At 37.3% G+C, this 18,495-nt stretch overlaps 1 protein-coding gene across 1 annotated transcript in view; it reads left to right on the top strand.

Annotated features, from left to right (window-relative positions):
* LOC127413523 (MAM domain-containing glycosylphosphatidylinositol anchor protein 1-like) overlaps positions 1-18,495 on the top strand; it is a 272,396-nt gene that overhangs the window by 191,906 nt on the left and 61,995 nt on the right. Inside the window, exons 12-13 of the mRNA XM_051650732.1 lie at positions 14,218-14,392; positions 16,784-16,807. Coding sequence (XP_051506692.1) covers positions 14,218-14,392; positions 16,784-16,807 — 199 coding nt within the window. The remainder of the gene's footprint in view (positions 1-14,217; positions 14,393-16,783; positions 16,808-18,495) is intronic.

Below are 18,495 nucleotides of genomic sequence, written 5' to 3'. Positions count from 1 at the left end.
AGGAGTCAGGGGAATGGTGTGCTCTGTGTAGAGAACAAACAGCGGATCGATCACTGCTTGTACTGCAATAAAAAGACTCTCAGAACCCCACATGCCCCAACACAAGAATGTTCACACATACAAACATCCCTGCTAAAAAACACAAGGTCATACCAGCCTAAGGTGGTCAAACTAGTCCACAGCGAGGCAGCATTGTAAAGGGCTGTTCACACAGAACACATTTTTGTGTCTGTGTGTGCTGTCTTTTCAGAGTAAACGTGCTAGATGGATATATTTGACATAGTTGTGCTGCGTTTTTCTGTTTTTCAGCATCTCGCTCACGAGCGGCGCATTTGTTATACGCCTTGTCAAGTTAAAAAGAACTATCAGCAGTTAAAAACACATCTCAAGACACTTGCATTCTGCTAAATTTGCAGCACTTCGTATTGCTTCTTTAAGTGCTAGGACATGTTTGATGTGAACTGCCTCTTCTCTGTGTTAGCATGCTCTAGACAGATGTCTTTGACCATTGCATTGTATCTCGCTGTTTTTCAGTATCTCTTGCAGGAGCGTTACATTTCTTAGATGCCATGTCAAGTTTAAAAGAACTGTTAAAAACTTATCTTGAGACACCTGCATTCTGCACTATTCACGGCACTTCTTCTAGCTTGTTTTTGCCCTAGGACTAGTTTGGTGTGAACAGCCCCTTTTTCTATGTAAACACGTGCTAGACGGACAACTTTAACCATTGCACTGTGTCTCTCTGTTTTTCAACATCTTGCACATGAGCACCACATTTTTTAGATTCCATGTAAAGTTACAAGAACTTCAGTGTATATTATAAATAGAATTATAATGTCTATTATAAATATATTCCACTCAAAACCATAAGTATCGATAAAAAAAAAATAAAAAAAAAAGAGTAATTAGATTAAATCTAATTAACAGTAAAGGGACTATTTTAAATTAAGACTTTTCTCATTTAAAATAGACAATTTTCCACAATATTTGTGCATGCTAGGTATTTGTATGTTAATTAGAGTATCACATTGTTAATGCTGTTGAAATCAACTGTCAGTCAAGTCTCTCGTGCATTTCACGTGATGAGCTCAATTTGAATGACACACAAGTTGCTGCTTATGTAGAGTGTTCCAAATCAATCACTTATGCCAATCCATTTCAGTTACTATGCTGCCAGTGTAGGCAGTAGACAACAAGGCAGCCCACTAGGTTTTTTAACAGAGACAGTCTCACATTTTGATTAAATAAAATCTTTAGAAACTACTGTTATTCCTATTATTATTTCAGAAAAGGCTGGGTAAACCTTGCATGAAAGATTCACAGGGATACCCTGCAACCCCCATGTGTGACAGATTAAGAATTTTTAAAAATATGATCACCCTACTCATAAACAAACAACCACTAAACATCTCAAGATGACCCTGTGGCGACAGTCGGTTGCATACTGCTGGCACTGCGATGCTCCCTTGCTGCGGAAACCGTGCATGCTTTGTGACTCTTCATCAGATTTTTGATTCCAACATCCTAATCATCTATTCATAGAAACTTGGCCCTGAGGGGGGCGGCAGGAATGGAAGAACGGGGATGAATTATGGAAGGAGGCAGGAATCAAAGCGGACGGGGAGGGGGAGATTAGCCACTTGTCTTTGTGTGCATGAATAGCTAATCTAGCCTTCTTAAAACCTTACCTTAAGTAAGAGTCTGCAGGGACTGATGAATTAACATCCTGACTGCATCATGCGTACAGACACATTAACTTTTATGAGTGGGGGGGGGGGTAGAGAGGGATTATGGATGGGTTTTCTGTACACTAGTGGAATATACAGTATGTGCATAATTGATCAGAATAGAATAACAATAAATGTCGGTGTGTGTATAGGGTTTTTTTATTAATACTTTTTTTTTCTATGTGTGTACAGTACATGTATTGTATGTGTACTGTACAGGTACATTGTTGCCCATATGGTCAAGACTGAGTGTGTTTACATGTAAGTGTGTGTTTGAATTTGTGCTGCTTTGCTGTGGTATTGTTGATTAATGTTTTATAGATGTTGCTCTGAGAAATGTCGACAAGACAGGTAGTGAGCTGAAAAAAGCAATGTCATTGTTTCTCAGAAACAGAGTGTTCAGTACAGAGAGTTTTACACTCTAACTCTATAAACGTGTTTCATTACTCAACTACTATACAGACCATATCAAGATATACACTAGAGAATAGAAAGCAAATGAGTAGTCTAACAAGTAGACACACACATACACATAAGCCATGTACACTGTGCAAAATTTTGGGAGTGACACACGTATTCAAAGGGATAGTTCACCCAAAAATGAAAATTTCCTGATAATTTACTCACCCTCTGGCCATCCAAGATGTTGGGGTTGGGAGAGTTTCTTTCTTCATCAAAACAGAATTTAAGATTTTTAAGATTTAATTTCAGGCCTCCTCCTTTAAACAATGCAAGTGAATGTACTCCATTTTTTTGATGGTCCAAAATGCATATTTAGGGTGCATCAAAATAATCCACACGACTCCAGTCAACAAATAAAGTTCTTCTGAACCCAAACGATTGATTATTTTTGGAAACAAAACAATACTTATATAATTTTTTAAATACAAATGTTCGCTTCCGTACATCTCTGTGACGTGCACTCGTGAGAAGGACAACTTAAGCTCGTTGGTAAGGTCACGTGTGGAGGAGGAGGCAGGAAGCGCGTCATCGTTTACAAGAGAAACTTGCACAGACCACAGACCAAGCACCGTTCACAAACCAAAACAGTCCAAAACAATTTCAAACACGATGTCGAATGATTTTGATTTTGGAAGAGAAGAGGAGATGGTCAACGAGCTTACGTCATCCCTCTCGTGAGCGCGTCACAGAGATGTACGGAAGTGAACATTTGTAGTTAAAAAGTATATAAGTATTGTTTTGTTTCTAAAAATAATCAATCGTTTGGGTTCAGAAGAACTTTATTTGCATATTTTTATATGCATTTTGGACCATCAGAAAAATGGAGTACATTCACTTGCATTGTTTAAAGGAGGAGGCCTGAAATGAAATCCTAAAAATTTTAAATTCTGTTTTGATGAAGAAAGAAACTCAGATACATCTTGGATGGCCTGAGGGTGAGTAAATTATCAGCAAATTTTCATTTTTGGGTAAACTATTCCTTTAAATAATCAATATCATTCTGTTTCAAAACACACAAAGTGATTGTATCATTTGAGAAGACTTGGAAGACAGTGCATGAGTTGTATCAATTACTTTTACTGTGGTTTTCAGTTTTGAGTGAACTATCCATTTAAATGCTCTCTCTCTCTCTCTCTCTCTCTCTCTCTCTCTCTCTCTCTCTCTCTCTCACACACTCTCTTTCTCTCACTCTCTTTCTCTCTCACTTTATTTAAAGGAATAGTTCACTCAAAAATGAAAATTCTCTCATCATTTACTCACACTCATGCCAGTCCAGATGTGTGTGACCTTCTTTCTTTTGCAGAACACAAACAAAGATTTTTAGAAGAATGTGTCAGCTCTGTAGGCCCATAAAATGCAAGTGAATGGTGACCAAAGCTTTGAAGCTTCAGAAAACACATAAAGGCAGCATGTAAAGGCAGCAGTAATCGGTATGACTCTAGTGATTTAATCCACGTCTTCTGAAGTGATCCACTCAGTTTTGGGTGAGAACAGACCAAATTGTAACTCCTCTTTAACTGTACAGCTTATCATTGCAGTCTCTTGGCACAATCATGATTTCAAGTTTGATTACACTTCTTATAGCTTGACGTATGCACAGAGCGCTAGACAAACTTTGTGCTTTTTGGAGCTTCAGAGTTTTTGGATGAATTATTCCTTTATGCATTTGGTAAACGAAAGTGTGGTATAGGGTTAGAGAGCTTTTATGTCCTTTGGACTTTCCAGAAAAAGAGTGTTCTTGGTTCTCTAAAATGAGTGTTGTGTTTTCAGAGATGGCAGGAAACATACGCCTCATTTCTGAGGCTGCATACTTGTTTACCGGTGTGGAAAACTCAGGTCCCTCTAGAATAAACTACGCTGACAGTGTAGATGAGAAAACATTAATTACAGATCATGATTTTGGGCTCATTTTTCACACTTGTTTTTGTTCAATCAAACTCAAGCAAACAAGCTAAACTCTATATTCAGACATATAGTTCTGAATTTGCGGGCAAATAAGAAACCTTGAATAATCTTTTAAATATATGTGGTACCATATGTTACATGGCCACTGGAGACATGTACAGCTGTGAAGATCAGAACTCTCTCCACCAATGACAGACCTCAGATCAGTGTGTTGAAGCACGGTGTGCAAGAGAGCGAGCGCTGGAGTGCATTTACACGTCTTTATTGAGTCATACCTGCAGGGGGAATCCTGTGGTGAGAGACACAGTTCACAGCCCTCTGCTCTCACACCTCACTCACCTGTGATATGAGGAGAGGGTGATATTTACAGCTGTGTACATTTCTGTGTGTGTATGTGTAGTACATAAAGTTTCATCCAAAGTGCAATAACCCTTACAGCTCTTCTATTCTCCTAGTTCTACATTCATTAATTATTCATGTCTCATATATATCTCATGTCATGTATATACCATATTCCTGTAGAACAGAGTTGGAGTCAAGACCAGAGCCTACAAGATCAAGACCAATATCAGACCCCAAGGACCTCAACCTAGACCAATACTAGACCACCTGAGACCTCAATCGAAACCAGTATTAGACCCCGTACTACCCAGACCCCAACCCTGTACCAGACCTGCAAAGACTCAATCCCAGACCAATCCCAGACCCATTAAGACCCAGACCAATATCAAACCACCTAAGACCCCAACCCAGACCAATACCAGACCCTCTAAAATCGACAGACATAACAATACCAGACCCCCTGAGACCCAGACATTAACCAATTCCAGACCAATTAAGACCTCAACCCAGACCACCTCAGACCCCCTGAGATCCAGAGCAATATCAGAACCTATAAGGTCCAGAACAAGACTAATATCAGAATCCCTAAGATCCAGACCACCTAAGATTCCAACTGATCAATATCAGACCACATAATACCCCAAACCAGACCAATACCAGACCCTCTAAAATCCATAGCCAGACCAATACCAGACCCCCTTAGATACAGATCTAGACCAATACTATACCCCTGAAAACCCAGACTAATACCAGACCCCTCAAGACCCCAAGCCAGACCCCTTGAGACCCAGACATTGACCAATACCAGACCCTCTAAAATCCATAGCCAGACCTATACCAGTCCCCCTGAGACCCAGATCTAGACCAATATCTGACCACCTAAGACCCCAACCCAGACCAATACCAGAACCCCTTAGATCAAGATCCACACTAATGCCTGACCCCTTAAGACCCAGGCTATGTAAGAACCCAACAAAGACCAATATCAGACCACATATGACCCCAACCCAGAACTAATTATAATTATAATAATTTTCTTTATTTATCACACATTATACATTTGCACATATACAGTGAAATTCTTCTTTTTCACATATCCCAGCTAGGCTGGGGTCAGAGTGCAGGGTCAGCCATGATACAGCACCCCTGGAGCAGATAGGGTCAAGGGCCTTGCTTAAGGGCCCAACAGTGGCATCTTGGCAGTGCTGGGGCTTGAACCCCCAACCTTCTAATCAGTAACCCAGAGCCTTAACCGCTGAGCTACCACTGCCCCTAATACCAGTCCCTCTAAAATCCACAGCCAGACCAATACCAGACCCCTAAGACAGAGACGCTGACCTATACCATACCCTTATGAGCTCAACCTAGACCAATACTAGCCCTTTTCCACCAACATGGTTCGAGGGCAGATTCCTGGACAGGTGCGAATTCTTGAACTTTTCTGTGCATTTCCACTGCAGAGAAGGCCATTCTGGGGCTGGAAACCTGGTTCGACACTGGCCCCAAAATCTTGCTGGTCTCACGCAGGAACCAATTATGTTAGGGGGCGGGAAAAAGTTTCATCACCAAATTTTTCCCAACAACAGTAGCTACCATCTGCAGCAAAGAGTACTTCTTCACTCTATAAAAACAATACAAAAAACACAAAATTATCAGACATCAAAAGTGTTCAGGAAACGCGGACAAAATGAGCATTCTACTTGCAATATGGTCTTTACGGAGATCCGAGGTGAACTAGAGAGATGGCAAAGGGGAAAAAAATCGTCTATGAGAAGATCCAGCAAGAAATGATGCACACCGGCTCCAATTAGACAATTGATCAAATCATAAACAAATTGAAAAACACTTAAGGGAGTGCAGGGACCGTAAGAAGGACCTAAACTAATGCGACAGTGGATGGAGCAACAGTGTTTTGGACTCAGACACCGACCAGCCTACTATCTAACCGGGACATTATATTCAGCCAGTTATGCTCAAGATAAACACAGAATCGCTGGAGTCCTCTGTTGCTGATCTCAGTAAATTATTATATTTGCCAACTTTGTTAACTTTCCTTACACTGTTGTCCTCTTAATTTTGTGCATTGTTTTGTTCAGTAAGGGCATTTTTGACTAGCTACTCACTAACTTTGGAAGATCGTGGCTATCTGTTAGGTAAACATAGGGATTCTCAATCAAGATGTAAACATAATATTATATGCTATGGCAAAACTCCAAATATAACCATCTGCTACACCAATGTTAATAATGATTCCACTGTTACAGTTTACAGAATTTAGAAAGTTAAGCCATAGTTCATACTAGGGGTGTGCAGCAAAGCCATTATCTGTATCTATATCTGTATCTATTATTATGACAAAATTATCTGTAACTGTATCTGTATTCGGATATAACTGGATGTGGGCAAGGTTTAAACCGGAAGTCCGTCAAAACTCATTTTAAAATGTAACTCTCTTACATTTAGGCTACAGCTTCTGTATATAAAGTATGCCTTGGATAGGCCTATTTAATTATTATTATTATAATAATTATATTATTATAATTATTATTTAATTATATTATTGATATATTCTTTATTTTTTCTCACCAGATGAAGCTGAATATGAAGGCTACATAAACTGTGTAATATGTTGTTAACTGTGGTTTCTCCTGGTATTTCAGACATTAATATCTGCTTAAGCAACATTTTCATTATGTCTGTGCAGTGTGCAAGTAACAATATTATTTTAGAGGCATGAGGCGTCAAGCAGTTGTAAAATGTCAAGTACACATTTTGCAGCGAATATTAAAAGAAATGCGAATAAATTAATATAGCCTAGAAACTAAAAAGCACCGTAAATCTCTATCAGAAAGTTTTATGATATACTCGAGGCTTATTTTGTGTTCACATATTTTTGTGGAGGACATAATTAATCAGTTAAATTACATGTGCAGAATTAGTGAAATGGAATTGTGCAGTGTAATAAATTGCAAGACATGCCTCTATATATTTCTAGAAATGAAAAGCGAAAAAAAATTTCATTTCTTTTTTTTTTTAATCCTCCGTGTGCAGGAATATTCTGAATAAGTTTAAACTCTATGAAGTATTTAAACTTCTATGGAGCATTTAAACATTTATGGAATAAAGGATTAACCAGATAATTACCTTAATGTGGATATAAATGTGGTCAACTTACAGTCAACCTCCACTAAAAAATCATCACTACTTTGGTCAGGAATTAAACATCACTCTCAGGTTGGTTTATAAATCCTTACGTGTGAATTGTGTGAAACATTTGTCATTAATGTGCTCAGCATTTCAAACAGACATTTCAAGAAGTGGAAAATGTGAATGATTCCAGCTTAGATTTCTAAGACATGCATAACTAACAGAGACTGCAAACGAGTCGAGAATGCGACCGTCCGATCTGAACTTAAAATCACCATGCGCATTTTCATTCATAAGATTTACACTGTAGTAATATTGGCTTCACAGACTCATCATTGCTTTGTAATTTTCTATATGTTTATTTAAAATATTGTTTTGGATGATCAGTCTTCCGAATATTTTTTCTGTTATTCGGATGAACTCGTTATTCGTTTTGAAGTCATTATTTGTGCCTTTCCGAATAAGGTATTCAACTTCGGGCACATCCCTAGTTCATTAAAAATAATGTAATTACATTACCTGTCGTCTTTGGCGTAGATGTCGTCTCTGACAATCTTGTTAAGAAATTTAATAACGTTGGATTGCATTACTCAAAAACATGAGTAAAAGCTGTACACAAACACTGTTGTGACGTGCCATGTTTGTTTTATGGGCACGGAAAGTAGTCGCGTAACCCATTATGACACCACTCGGTTCTGAAGTCAGTGGAAAAGTGCGGCCGGCTTATGAAAGGCCCCATATTGCCCCAGCCGTGAACCAGTGGAGCACAGGCTCGGCACCCAAACCATCACCATTTCGGTGGAAAAGGGCTATACCAGACCCCGTGAGACCCAGATGTCCTATGAACCCATCCAAGACTAAAACCAGAACCCCTAAAATTCTGATCCAGACCAATAACAGATCCCCCTTAGACCCATACCAATACCTGTTGGTCCAAATGCTTTTATTGATGTGAAATAGAGACATTGAATTTATTGCAGAATTAATTTCAAACATAGAGAGACAGTTAGGATGACTGCAATTGTAACACTCTAAATATCTCAATTTGGTGTTTGGTGGACTTCTGAAATGAGGAGGTAAAGTTCACCTTGTGCATCTGGGTCCAAGGTAAAGTCGATGTTTACACAGTTTTGAGGTTAAAAGCATATGGAACACCTGTGCTTTCACAAGTGGCAGAGAGGGCTTCATTTCTGGCTAAAAAGCATGAATATAATTCCAATATTAGTTATCTATATATACATATATTTAATTATGCATTTACATTTATTTGTAATACAAGTCATGGTTTAAAGTAGTGAACTGAGTAGATGTTAGTGGCCAATGTTTAAACTAAAGGATTTTGTAAGAACTGTAAGATTAATGACAAAGCCTTGGAAGTCCTCTGTAGATGCTGCGTTCTTTGTGTTTTGGCTTCAGTTAATAGTCATCACTCAGTGACACATAGCGGTGGGAGTTGGATATCGGGCAGGACCGGAACAGTATCTGGCAGGCTCTAGTATCCTCGGGATATGTATCCCAAGGTTGAGACAGGGAAACATATTGTATAATATTAGCGTAGATGCCATTCGCTTTATAGCAGAGTTATAAAATATGAGATGTGTTTCTTGTTCCGGCAGACCTAACTAATGCAGCATAACTATGAGTTGTGGGATAAATTAGGTGAATGCCTGGCTGAAGAGATGAGTCTTTAGTCTAGACTTAAACGGAGAGAGCATGTCTGAGTCTTGTACACTGCTAGGAAAGCTATTCCATAGTTTAGGAGCCAAATAGGAAAAGGATCTACGTCCTTTTGTGGATTTTGTTATTCTAGGTATTATTAACAGGCTGGAATTTTAGTGTGACAAAAGGTTGCTTAAGTACTGAGAAGCTAGACCATTCAAAGCTTTGTAAGTAATTAACAGAATTTTAAAAGTAATACAAAACTTAACAGGGAGCCAATGAAGCGACGATAAAATGGGACTGATATGATCATGTTTCTTGGTTTTAGTCAGCACTCTCACTGCTTTTGAACCAACTGAAATTTATTTATTGAACCTGCAGGACATCCTCCCAGTAATGCTTTACAATAATCTAGTCTTGAGGTCATGTACGCATTAACTAGTTTTTCAGCATCAGAAACAGAGAGCATGTGTCGTAACTTAGCAACATTTCTGAGGTGGAAGAATGCTGTTCTACAAACATTGGAAATGTGATTTCAAAGGACAGAGTGCTATTAATTATAACACCCAAGTTCTTCGCTGTAGAAGACAATGTAACAGAACATCCACTGAGAGTCAAATTATATTTTAGCAGCTGATTTTTTTGTCCAATAATTAGTACCTCTGTTTTGTCAGAATTGAATAGAAGGACAGAGAAATTGAATAATAGAAGAACTGGGAAATTTCTTCGGGTTTCGTGGAAAAATAAAGTTATAATAAATAATAAAGGGTATTGTCGCCATAACAGTGAAAACTAATTCCACGGTTCCTGATGATGTCTCCCAGGGGAAGCATAAATAAAGAGAAAAGTAGAGGCCCTAAAAGTGATCCCTGTGGCACTCCATATTTAACTTTAGCCTGATCAGACAATTCCTCATTTACACAGACAAAGTGGTAGCTATCAGATATATAGGACCTAAACCAAGCTAATGGTTGTCCACAAATGCCAACATAGTTCTCAATTCTATCTAAGAGAATGCCGTGATCTATGCTGTCAAAGGCTGCACTAATATCTAAAATCACTAGAAGAGAAAAGCAACCATGATCAGATGATAAGAGCAAGTAATTTGTAACTCTGATAAGTGCAGTCTCTGTACTGTGGTGGGGCCTAAATCCTAAATGAAATTCTTCACAGATACTGTTTCTTTGTAAAAAATTAATGTAGTTGGTAGGACACTACCTTTTCTATTATTTTTGACATAAATGGTATGTTTTAAATTGGTCTATAATTAGCTAAATCTCCAAGATCAAGCTATGGTTTCTTGATAAGGGGTTTGATAAATGCCAGCTTAAAGTTTCTTGGGACATGCCCTAAGTATAGCGAGAAGTTAATAATATTATGAAGATGTTCTGAGACTACAGGAAACACCTCTTTCAGGAGCTTAGTAGGTATGGGATCTAACATACATGTTGTAGCTTTTGATGCTTTGATAAGTTTTGTTAGCTCTTCCTGACCTATAACAGCAAAGGAATGAAGTTGCTCATTAGGAATACCATGAGGTACTGTCTTCTGAGGTGCTGTGGCAGACTGTTACATAATTTTAATTTTGTACAATAAAATTGTAATTACAGTGCCACTAAATTAGACAGATAACAAATGTGGTTGAGCCTCATTGGATAGGTTAACAACTCAGCCACACTTACACTTCCTACTTGGAAAGAGGGAACGAAGAAAGATTCACACAAACACACACTTTTTAATGTGTGTTGTTTCTTATTCCATTGTGCACCACTTCCATGGGGCCATTACATGTTCTCAATTCCTCATGGAAAAAGCCTGGGCTGCCATGGTGCTGGGACCTGGAACAGCTGACTGCACATTAATTTAATCTAATAAGATACAGTTAATAGTATAAAATATTCAAGGTGAAGGCTTGTGCGCCATTAGTGGCAACAAATGGATCTACAATCTTTTTGTTTGAGAGTTTCTGGTTAGGCCAGATATGATAACATTGGTTCAACCAATGGTGTGAGTTTGGGGCAGGACTACCTGTTGGCTGACCAGTGGCAAATAGGTGGAGTGTTTGAAACTTGCCAATATATTGTTATTCTACACACATGGTTTAGTTTTGTTTCCAAAATCCCTATATCTAGACCAAAATTATCAACTGTTACTTGTCCTAGAGTTCCTATATCCTATATCTTTTTTAATCTGATCAAAATTGTGGTTTTCAAAAGATAATGTCTGTTTAACCATCAAACCTCAAACTTTTGTTTGAAAAAGTTTAAACTTTCAGACCATACACTGTAAAGCCGACATCAAAGTTATATTTGTGATTCTGTTTTTTGCCACTAATTGCACGGAAATAACATTCTTCACATTTAAAGTTCTGTAGCTGATATTGATAACCTGAAAGAGAAAACTAATCATAGACATTATTTTTATATTTATATTTAATATTTATTATATATCAATATTTAAAATTAAGCATATTAAAATTATTATTTATAAATTATAATATAGCCACAAACGGCAATTACGGGGTCCAAGCACATATAGAGAGATGACCAAAATAATAAAACTTAACAGTATAAATCCTGAGTATGCTGTGGACATACAGCTATTTTAGTGTCACATTTTTAACTGCATTGAGCACATTTGCTTGATAAGGATTTTTTTTAAAGTTATAGCTCCCCCTATCATCAGAAATTCCTTACATTTTGCTTGTGAGCTCAGAATGTTTTGTTGTCCATGTGTACTAAATTTTGTTAAGTTTCGATATTGCGCTTACAAGATACATAATTAGTCATAATAGGCCACACCAAAAACGTATTGGCTTATATCTTCCGAACGACTCAGAATCAGAATTTTCAGAATATTTTTGTCAGGAGAGTCTGCAGATGATGTATACCAAATTTGGTACGAATCGGGCAAACGGCCTAGGAGTTCATAAAAGTAGGTTTTTAATATAAATCAAAGTGGTAGAAAACGTTTCATGCATAAATGGAAATTCATGTGACCGTATGATTTGGGGAAACTGAAGGATACAGAGAAACTACTACATTTTATTCTAGCCCATACAGTTCAGGAGTTATTTGCAAAAATGTAAATTAGCCACCTTGTGGTCGATTCTCACACAATGTTATATATAGCTTTGTGTACAGACCCTGCTTGTGTTTAATAAGTTTCATCAATTCCCAGTTTGAGTTATTAGGTGCTGAAATTTTATTGGCTGCTGGCGGCCATATGCGTTGATTTGTCGAATCAATATTTTAAGGATATGTTAGCACTTGTTAGCACTTTTTCGACCTTCAGTGCTTGGCCCCCTAAATATTTATGTTTATATATATATATATATATATATATATATATATATATATATATATATATATATATATATACATAAATACATATATATATATATACATATATATATATATATATATATATATATATATATATATATATATATATATATATATATACACAAACACACACACACATGTATATTTATGCTAACGTTATGCTAATGCCCACTATAGCGGCCCTTCCAACAATGATGAATTGTTGGAAGGGCCGCTATATTGTATTGAATGATATCGAGCTTGTGTAGATTCTAGCATTTGCATTCATTCATGTTAGTGTGTTGTTTGTTTTGGGCCTTGCAGTTCTATCTTGTCATAAAATTAAACATCCTCTGGGTACAACATTAAATGCTATTTTACAAGGTGAAGAAGAAAAAAAAATGAAAATCACAAAGTGCAGACAAACAAACAAACAAACAAACTAACTAACTAACATTTTGATAAAGGATTTTTAGAAACTTCTCAAACTCAGCAGCATTCTGAGGCATCATGAAATGTCCCAGGGGAAGGTCAGAGAACCTCAGAGGAGAGAATAACAAGTTGCACTGTTTCACCAAGTGTACTTAGTCAGCACACTGCTGTTTTGCCCTAAGGAAAGACTTTTAACCCTCCTGATAACAGGATGACTAAAGGAGCTGACCTTGCACCTAGTAAATCATTTCTTTGCTACTAAGGTGGATCTTTTGTGTTCTCTGAATAAGAGTAAGAGAGACGTATAACACTGCATGTGATGCAACAGGTTTCTAGCATAAGTCTGTCCTCACTGAAAGGGAAAAAAGGAAAAAACATCGCAGCCCATCAGAACATATTTGATTAGTGATAGTTCACCCAAATTTTAAATGTTGTCATCATTTACTCACACTCTTGTTAAATTTTCTTTTTTTTTCTTTTTTTTAATGGGGGGTGGGGGGGTGGGGGGCTGGGGGGGGGTACATGTACTGCCCCTGTAAAATGCAACTGTGTGGAGCAGGATTTTGGACTAACGAGATTTCAAATCTTAATTGCGAACTTCTTTACTTCAGTGAGTCATTACAAGGTCAGAATGATACCACATCTACATACTGCATGAGACATTAAAATAGATGTTCTTTCATTATTCTTGTATGATTCTTCATTTACTGTTACAGACCAGCTAAGAAAATGTCTAAAAAGCCTTTGAGATTTGAGTTAAATTTAATGATAATGGTGCATTTTTTTTTTTTTAAATAATTTTTCCCCATCAATTTCAAAACTTTATGATTTTAAAAGATTAGAAATTAACCTTTTTTTAAGAAGTTAAAAATTATTCATGAATTGTGACTAGTCACTCCACAGATAGTTCTAGTGTGATTTTAAATTATTAAAAATATCATGTAAATAATTTTAAATTATTAACATTTTTGTTCCTTTTCCTAATCTTAATCAAAGTTAACCAAAATAAGTAACTCCATTGATGTATTGATACTAATGTTATGTTATTTTAATGAAATGGGCATGGTTTGCAACACCTACAGTATAGTACAATAAACCTCCTAAATGTAGACATATAACAGTGCCATTTATTCAGTAATATCAGTCATTCACATCTCATTTGATCATAATCCTGGATGACGCTGCACTCCTAAATCTTTTTTTTTTTTCTGTGTTCACAGAACACCCAGACGATTTTGTCCAAGCAGATCACCACTAAAGAACCAGTGAAAGGTGTTCTGATGTCCTACACACTCACAGACTTACGTATTCCCCTGTCATATGAGGTCAGCCTCAGTCCTGTAACCAGTTTTGGGAGGGGAGACACCGTAACACGCATCATACAGTACTCAGAGCGTAAGTCACCTTCTTTTATCCACCTCACTCATGTGAAAAAGTTGCTATACAAGTAATATAGTAATGGAAATACGCATGGGGTAAGTTGTCACAATGGAACCTGCCATTAAACCAATGCCATTAGTTTCACATGAACAAATCTATGCATCTCTTTTAATCTATGGCTGCATCAAACAAAATAGATTATAGGATTTTCTGGCAAATTTGAAAAGTAAAACGATTATGAGGCACAGAAACTCAATTCAAGAAACAGGAAGAATGGAAAAGTTAATGTACAAGATATCAAAAAAAATTTTTGGCCAACAAGTGTTGTTATCTATAAATTGTTAAAATGTATCATTTAAAACACATGTGAATACTTGCATCGATCTGACATTTATAAAATAATACCTTTGTCTTGAGAACATAGTTAAAACCTCAGGTTAAATCTACCTTCATTGTATAATTGACCCTTGCCTCTGAATGTATGCCAGTCTGGTTTTATTGTGTTCACTTGTTTGTCAAAGATTTAGAACCCCAATTCCGAAAAAAGTTGGGACAGTATGCAAAATGCCAATAAAAACAAAAAGGAGTGATTTCTAAATCCTATTCATACTGTACCTGTCACCCTGTAAATATACACTTATTTCAGATGATTTCAATTGTTTAATATTGTGTAACATCACCATTTTTTTATAACACTTAAGCTTTTGGGCACTGAAGATACAAGTTTGTAAAGTATAGCAAGCAGAATTTTCCCCCATTCATCCATTATACAGGTCTTCAGCTGCGCAATTGTACAGGGCCTTCGCTGCCATATATTGTGCGCTTCATAATGTGCCACACATTCTCAATTGGAGACAGGTCAGGACTGCAGGCAGGCCAATCTAACACCCACACTCTCTGCTTACACAGTCATGCACTTTTAATCAGGGCAGTTTGTGTTTTGCCATTGTCCAGCTGGAAAAGACAGCGTGTGGATGGCAGCATATGTTGCTCCAAAATTTGTACATATCTTTCTGCATTAATAGTGCCCTCACAGATGTGCAAGTTACCCATGCCATGGGCACTGAAACACCCCCATACCATGACAGACACTGGCTTTTGATTCCACTGTTCTGCTTTCCTTCTCAGATGAGACAGAGCCCAAAGAAGTATGCGGTGCTTCTGGGCAGTGTTGATGTATGGCTTCTGCTTTGCACAATAAAGCCTTAACTTGTATCTGTGGATGCAGCGGCAAAGCAGTGTTGGCTGACAAAGGTTTCCCGAAGTACTCCCGAGCCCATGTCTTGAGATCCATTACAGACGAATCACATTTTATTATGACAGTGACATCTGAGGGATCGTATATCACGCATATTTAGAAGTGGTTTTCGTCTTGCCCTTTACGCACCGAGATTTGAACGAATTCCTTGAATATTTCAAATATATTGTGCACTGTAGACACAAAATCCTTCCAATTTGTCTTTGGGGAACGTTGGTCTTAAAGTGCTGGATTATTTGCTGATGCATCTGTAGGCAAATTGGCAAGCCTCAACCCATCCTTGTTCTTGAAGGACTAGGCTTTTTTGGAGGCTCCTTCTATACTATACAAGGGCGTAGATTTGGCTTGAACATTGAGGGGGTTACAGTGTGAAGAATTTTCATGTTTACATTGATCATGGTATAAATATTTGGGGGGGGGGGGGGGTTGTTGTACTTGCTTGTTTTTATTATTGGGGGTTACCTACAGACTGTGTCATTAGACAGTTTAGTTTCACATTAGTTTAACAATCATTCATTGTCTCGCGACTTGCGAGTATGAGAGCGTTGACAAAAAAAGACATTATAATAGTTTCTCTTATTTAGACTTCAGATGCAGAAATAAATGTTAGTTAAGTGTTCAGTTCAGAACTCCTAATTTAAGAATGTGTTTGCGTCAAGTCTCAAAAATGTGTCATTTTTCATACAGTATATTAAAGTGTTTTTGTGAATATCTACACGTATATGTTGAGAAATGCTGTTTATAATTATATATTGTTATGTTGGTGCATATAAGTAAAAATGATTACATATAATTATTATTATATTATTGTTCATTTAGAAGAAGAATAAAACTGCCTTGGTTATTTTTAACTAGATTTTTCATCATTTTATTTCTTGCATTAAACATTTTGAATGTACTTGGCAACAATCACTGTTAGGTCAAAATGATGGTTCTTCTCATCGAAAAAGAAAAATCACACTTTTAAGCCATTTTAAGGCAAATACATAAATATCTACATACTGTATATATGTGTAATTTCTTTTTAGTTATACCTCCCAGCCCCTTTGTGATGTTTATATAATTAATGGATTTGTTGCGTTGAATGTGATTTAGTAAAAAGGCCTTTAAGTCACATTTTTTTTTTCTGGTTTCTTTTTCGCATGCAGCCTACACTTACCCGCGACCTTCAGGTGAGACTGTCCTGTACTTTTTCTTCCCATGATGGTTTTGTGCCTGTTCTCCCTCTGTACCTCGTTCTCCTTCTCTTTACTCTGAACCCTCTTCCCGTCTCTGGCTCATCCCTGCCTTTCAGTTCTTTCCAGTTATATTCAACACAGTTCTCCTAGCAGTGTAAATGCAGAGCTTTGCCAAAGTAGTTCAATAAAACAAAAATAAATTAAAAAGACTGGAGCTCGGCAGAGTAAATTGAAGAGGTGGATGGTCTGCGGAGGGGAGAGAATTGACATCATTTCAAATCACAATACAGAAATCCTGCATTCTTCTTCATTCATTCACTCTCTTTGTCTCTTCTCATTCATTGAAAATGAGTTAACCAGCCTTTTAAAATGTGAATGAAGAAGTTCTGGGTGGCTAACTACAGTATTCTTTTATGCAGTGTATTTTGTGTAAGTAAATGAGATTAATTGCTGTAAATGTAGCAGTATGTTAAGAGTACTTCAGTACTCCAGAGAGACTATTTAGAGGCCTACTTATAGGGTGCAACCAGGGCTGCATTAACGCACGGGCTTACCGGGGCTTAAGCGGTATTCTCCCCCTTCGATGTTCTCGGGGGAATAAACCCATCTGTGTCATCGAGGGATAACGTTCCATACCCGTAACACCCCCCACACCCCGAACATCCCGCTTTAACAACTGGAAAGGGTCCAGCAAAACTGTAAGCCTCGGTGCCCCGGAGCACCTTAATGCGGTCCTGAGTGCAGCAGTCTGGTTCTGGAAGTAAAAATCCCATTATTTATTTCCCTTATGTGAATCAGTCATTAACTGTAACTTATTAACTTTACAGACAGACCTACCCTGAGCTCCAAGGCTGTCATTCAATGCATTATGCTTCTGCTGAAGCCATCAGTCTGTGTTATTTCAACGTAACTTTTAAAAAATCGTGTTTAACAGTGGAATTTGTGGTGAATACTATAAATGCACTACCCATGATCCTGGGGGAAGAATTCGCTAATCAGAGAATCATGAAAATGAACCCAAAATGACGTGCTGCAAATGATGCAATCTACACTCTCAAACTACTAATATGCTTGTATATTTCTGAATATTCAGCAAAATACTTTAAATATACTGATTCTATACTGATTCTATACTGAACTTAAATCAATAGTTTCATATTCTCTATAGTTTTTATTTAAATTACATCATTCGCGTTGCTCCATGGGATTGTAGTTCATTCCCTCATGAAAGATGTCTTGTTGTCTGATTTTCAAATACTTTTTTGCAGGTTGGTTTGGTTCATGGCTTTGAACTCTTTTAAGTAGTACTTTATAAAATCCCTATGGAAAAAAAACAAATGGGGAAAAATACTTCCGGAACCAAGATGGCTGAAAAGTGAGCAGACACTGTTGTGCTCTATAGTGAATTTGACTAAGAGAGCTCCTAAGATCTGCTCATCAGCATTAGGACAGAAATATACTTCACGCAAGTACGTTAACACAAATGCTTGGCCAATTATTGTGGTGTATTCTATTTTCTTGCCACTAAAAGGCATGTTAGAACAAAACAAACTGTGGATGGTCTTTTTATGTGTCGGTCAGACAGTCTCTTAGTTCTTGGCTAGAAAGCTACACATTTGAACAAGCTTTTTGCTGTACGTTAAAATTCTGGCTGTGTGAGACTACTATTGCGGTAAGAAATC

The sequence above is a fragment of the Myxocyprinus asiaticus genome, chromosome 23 (assembly GCF_019703515.2).
Source record: "Myxocyprinus asiaticus isolate MX2 ecotype Aquarium Trade chromosome 23, UBuf_Myxa_2, whole genome shotgun sequence".
Lineage (NCBI taxonomy): Eukaryota > Metazoa > Chordata > Actinopteri > Cypriniformes > Catostomidae > Myxocyprinus > Myxocyprinus asiaticus.
The sequence above is the reverse complement of the archived record's forward strand: the minus strand, read 5'-3'. Positions and strand labels throughout refer to the sequence as shown.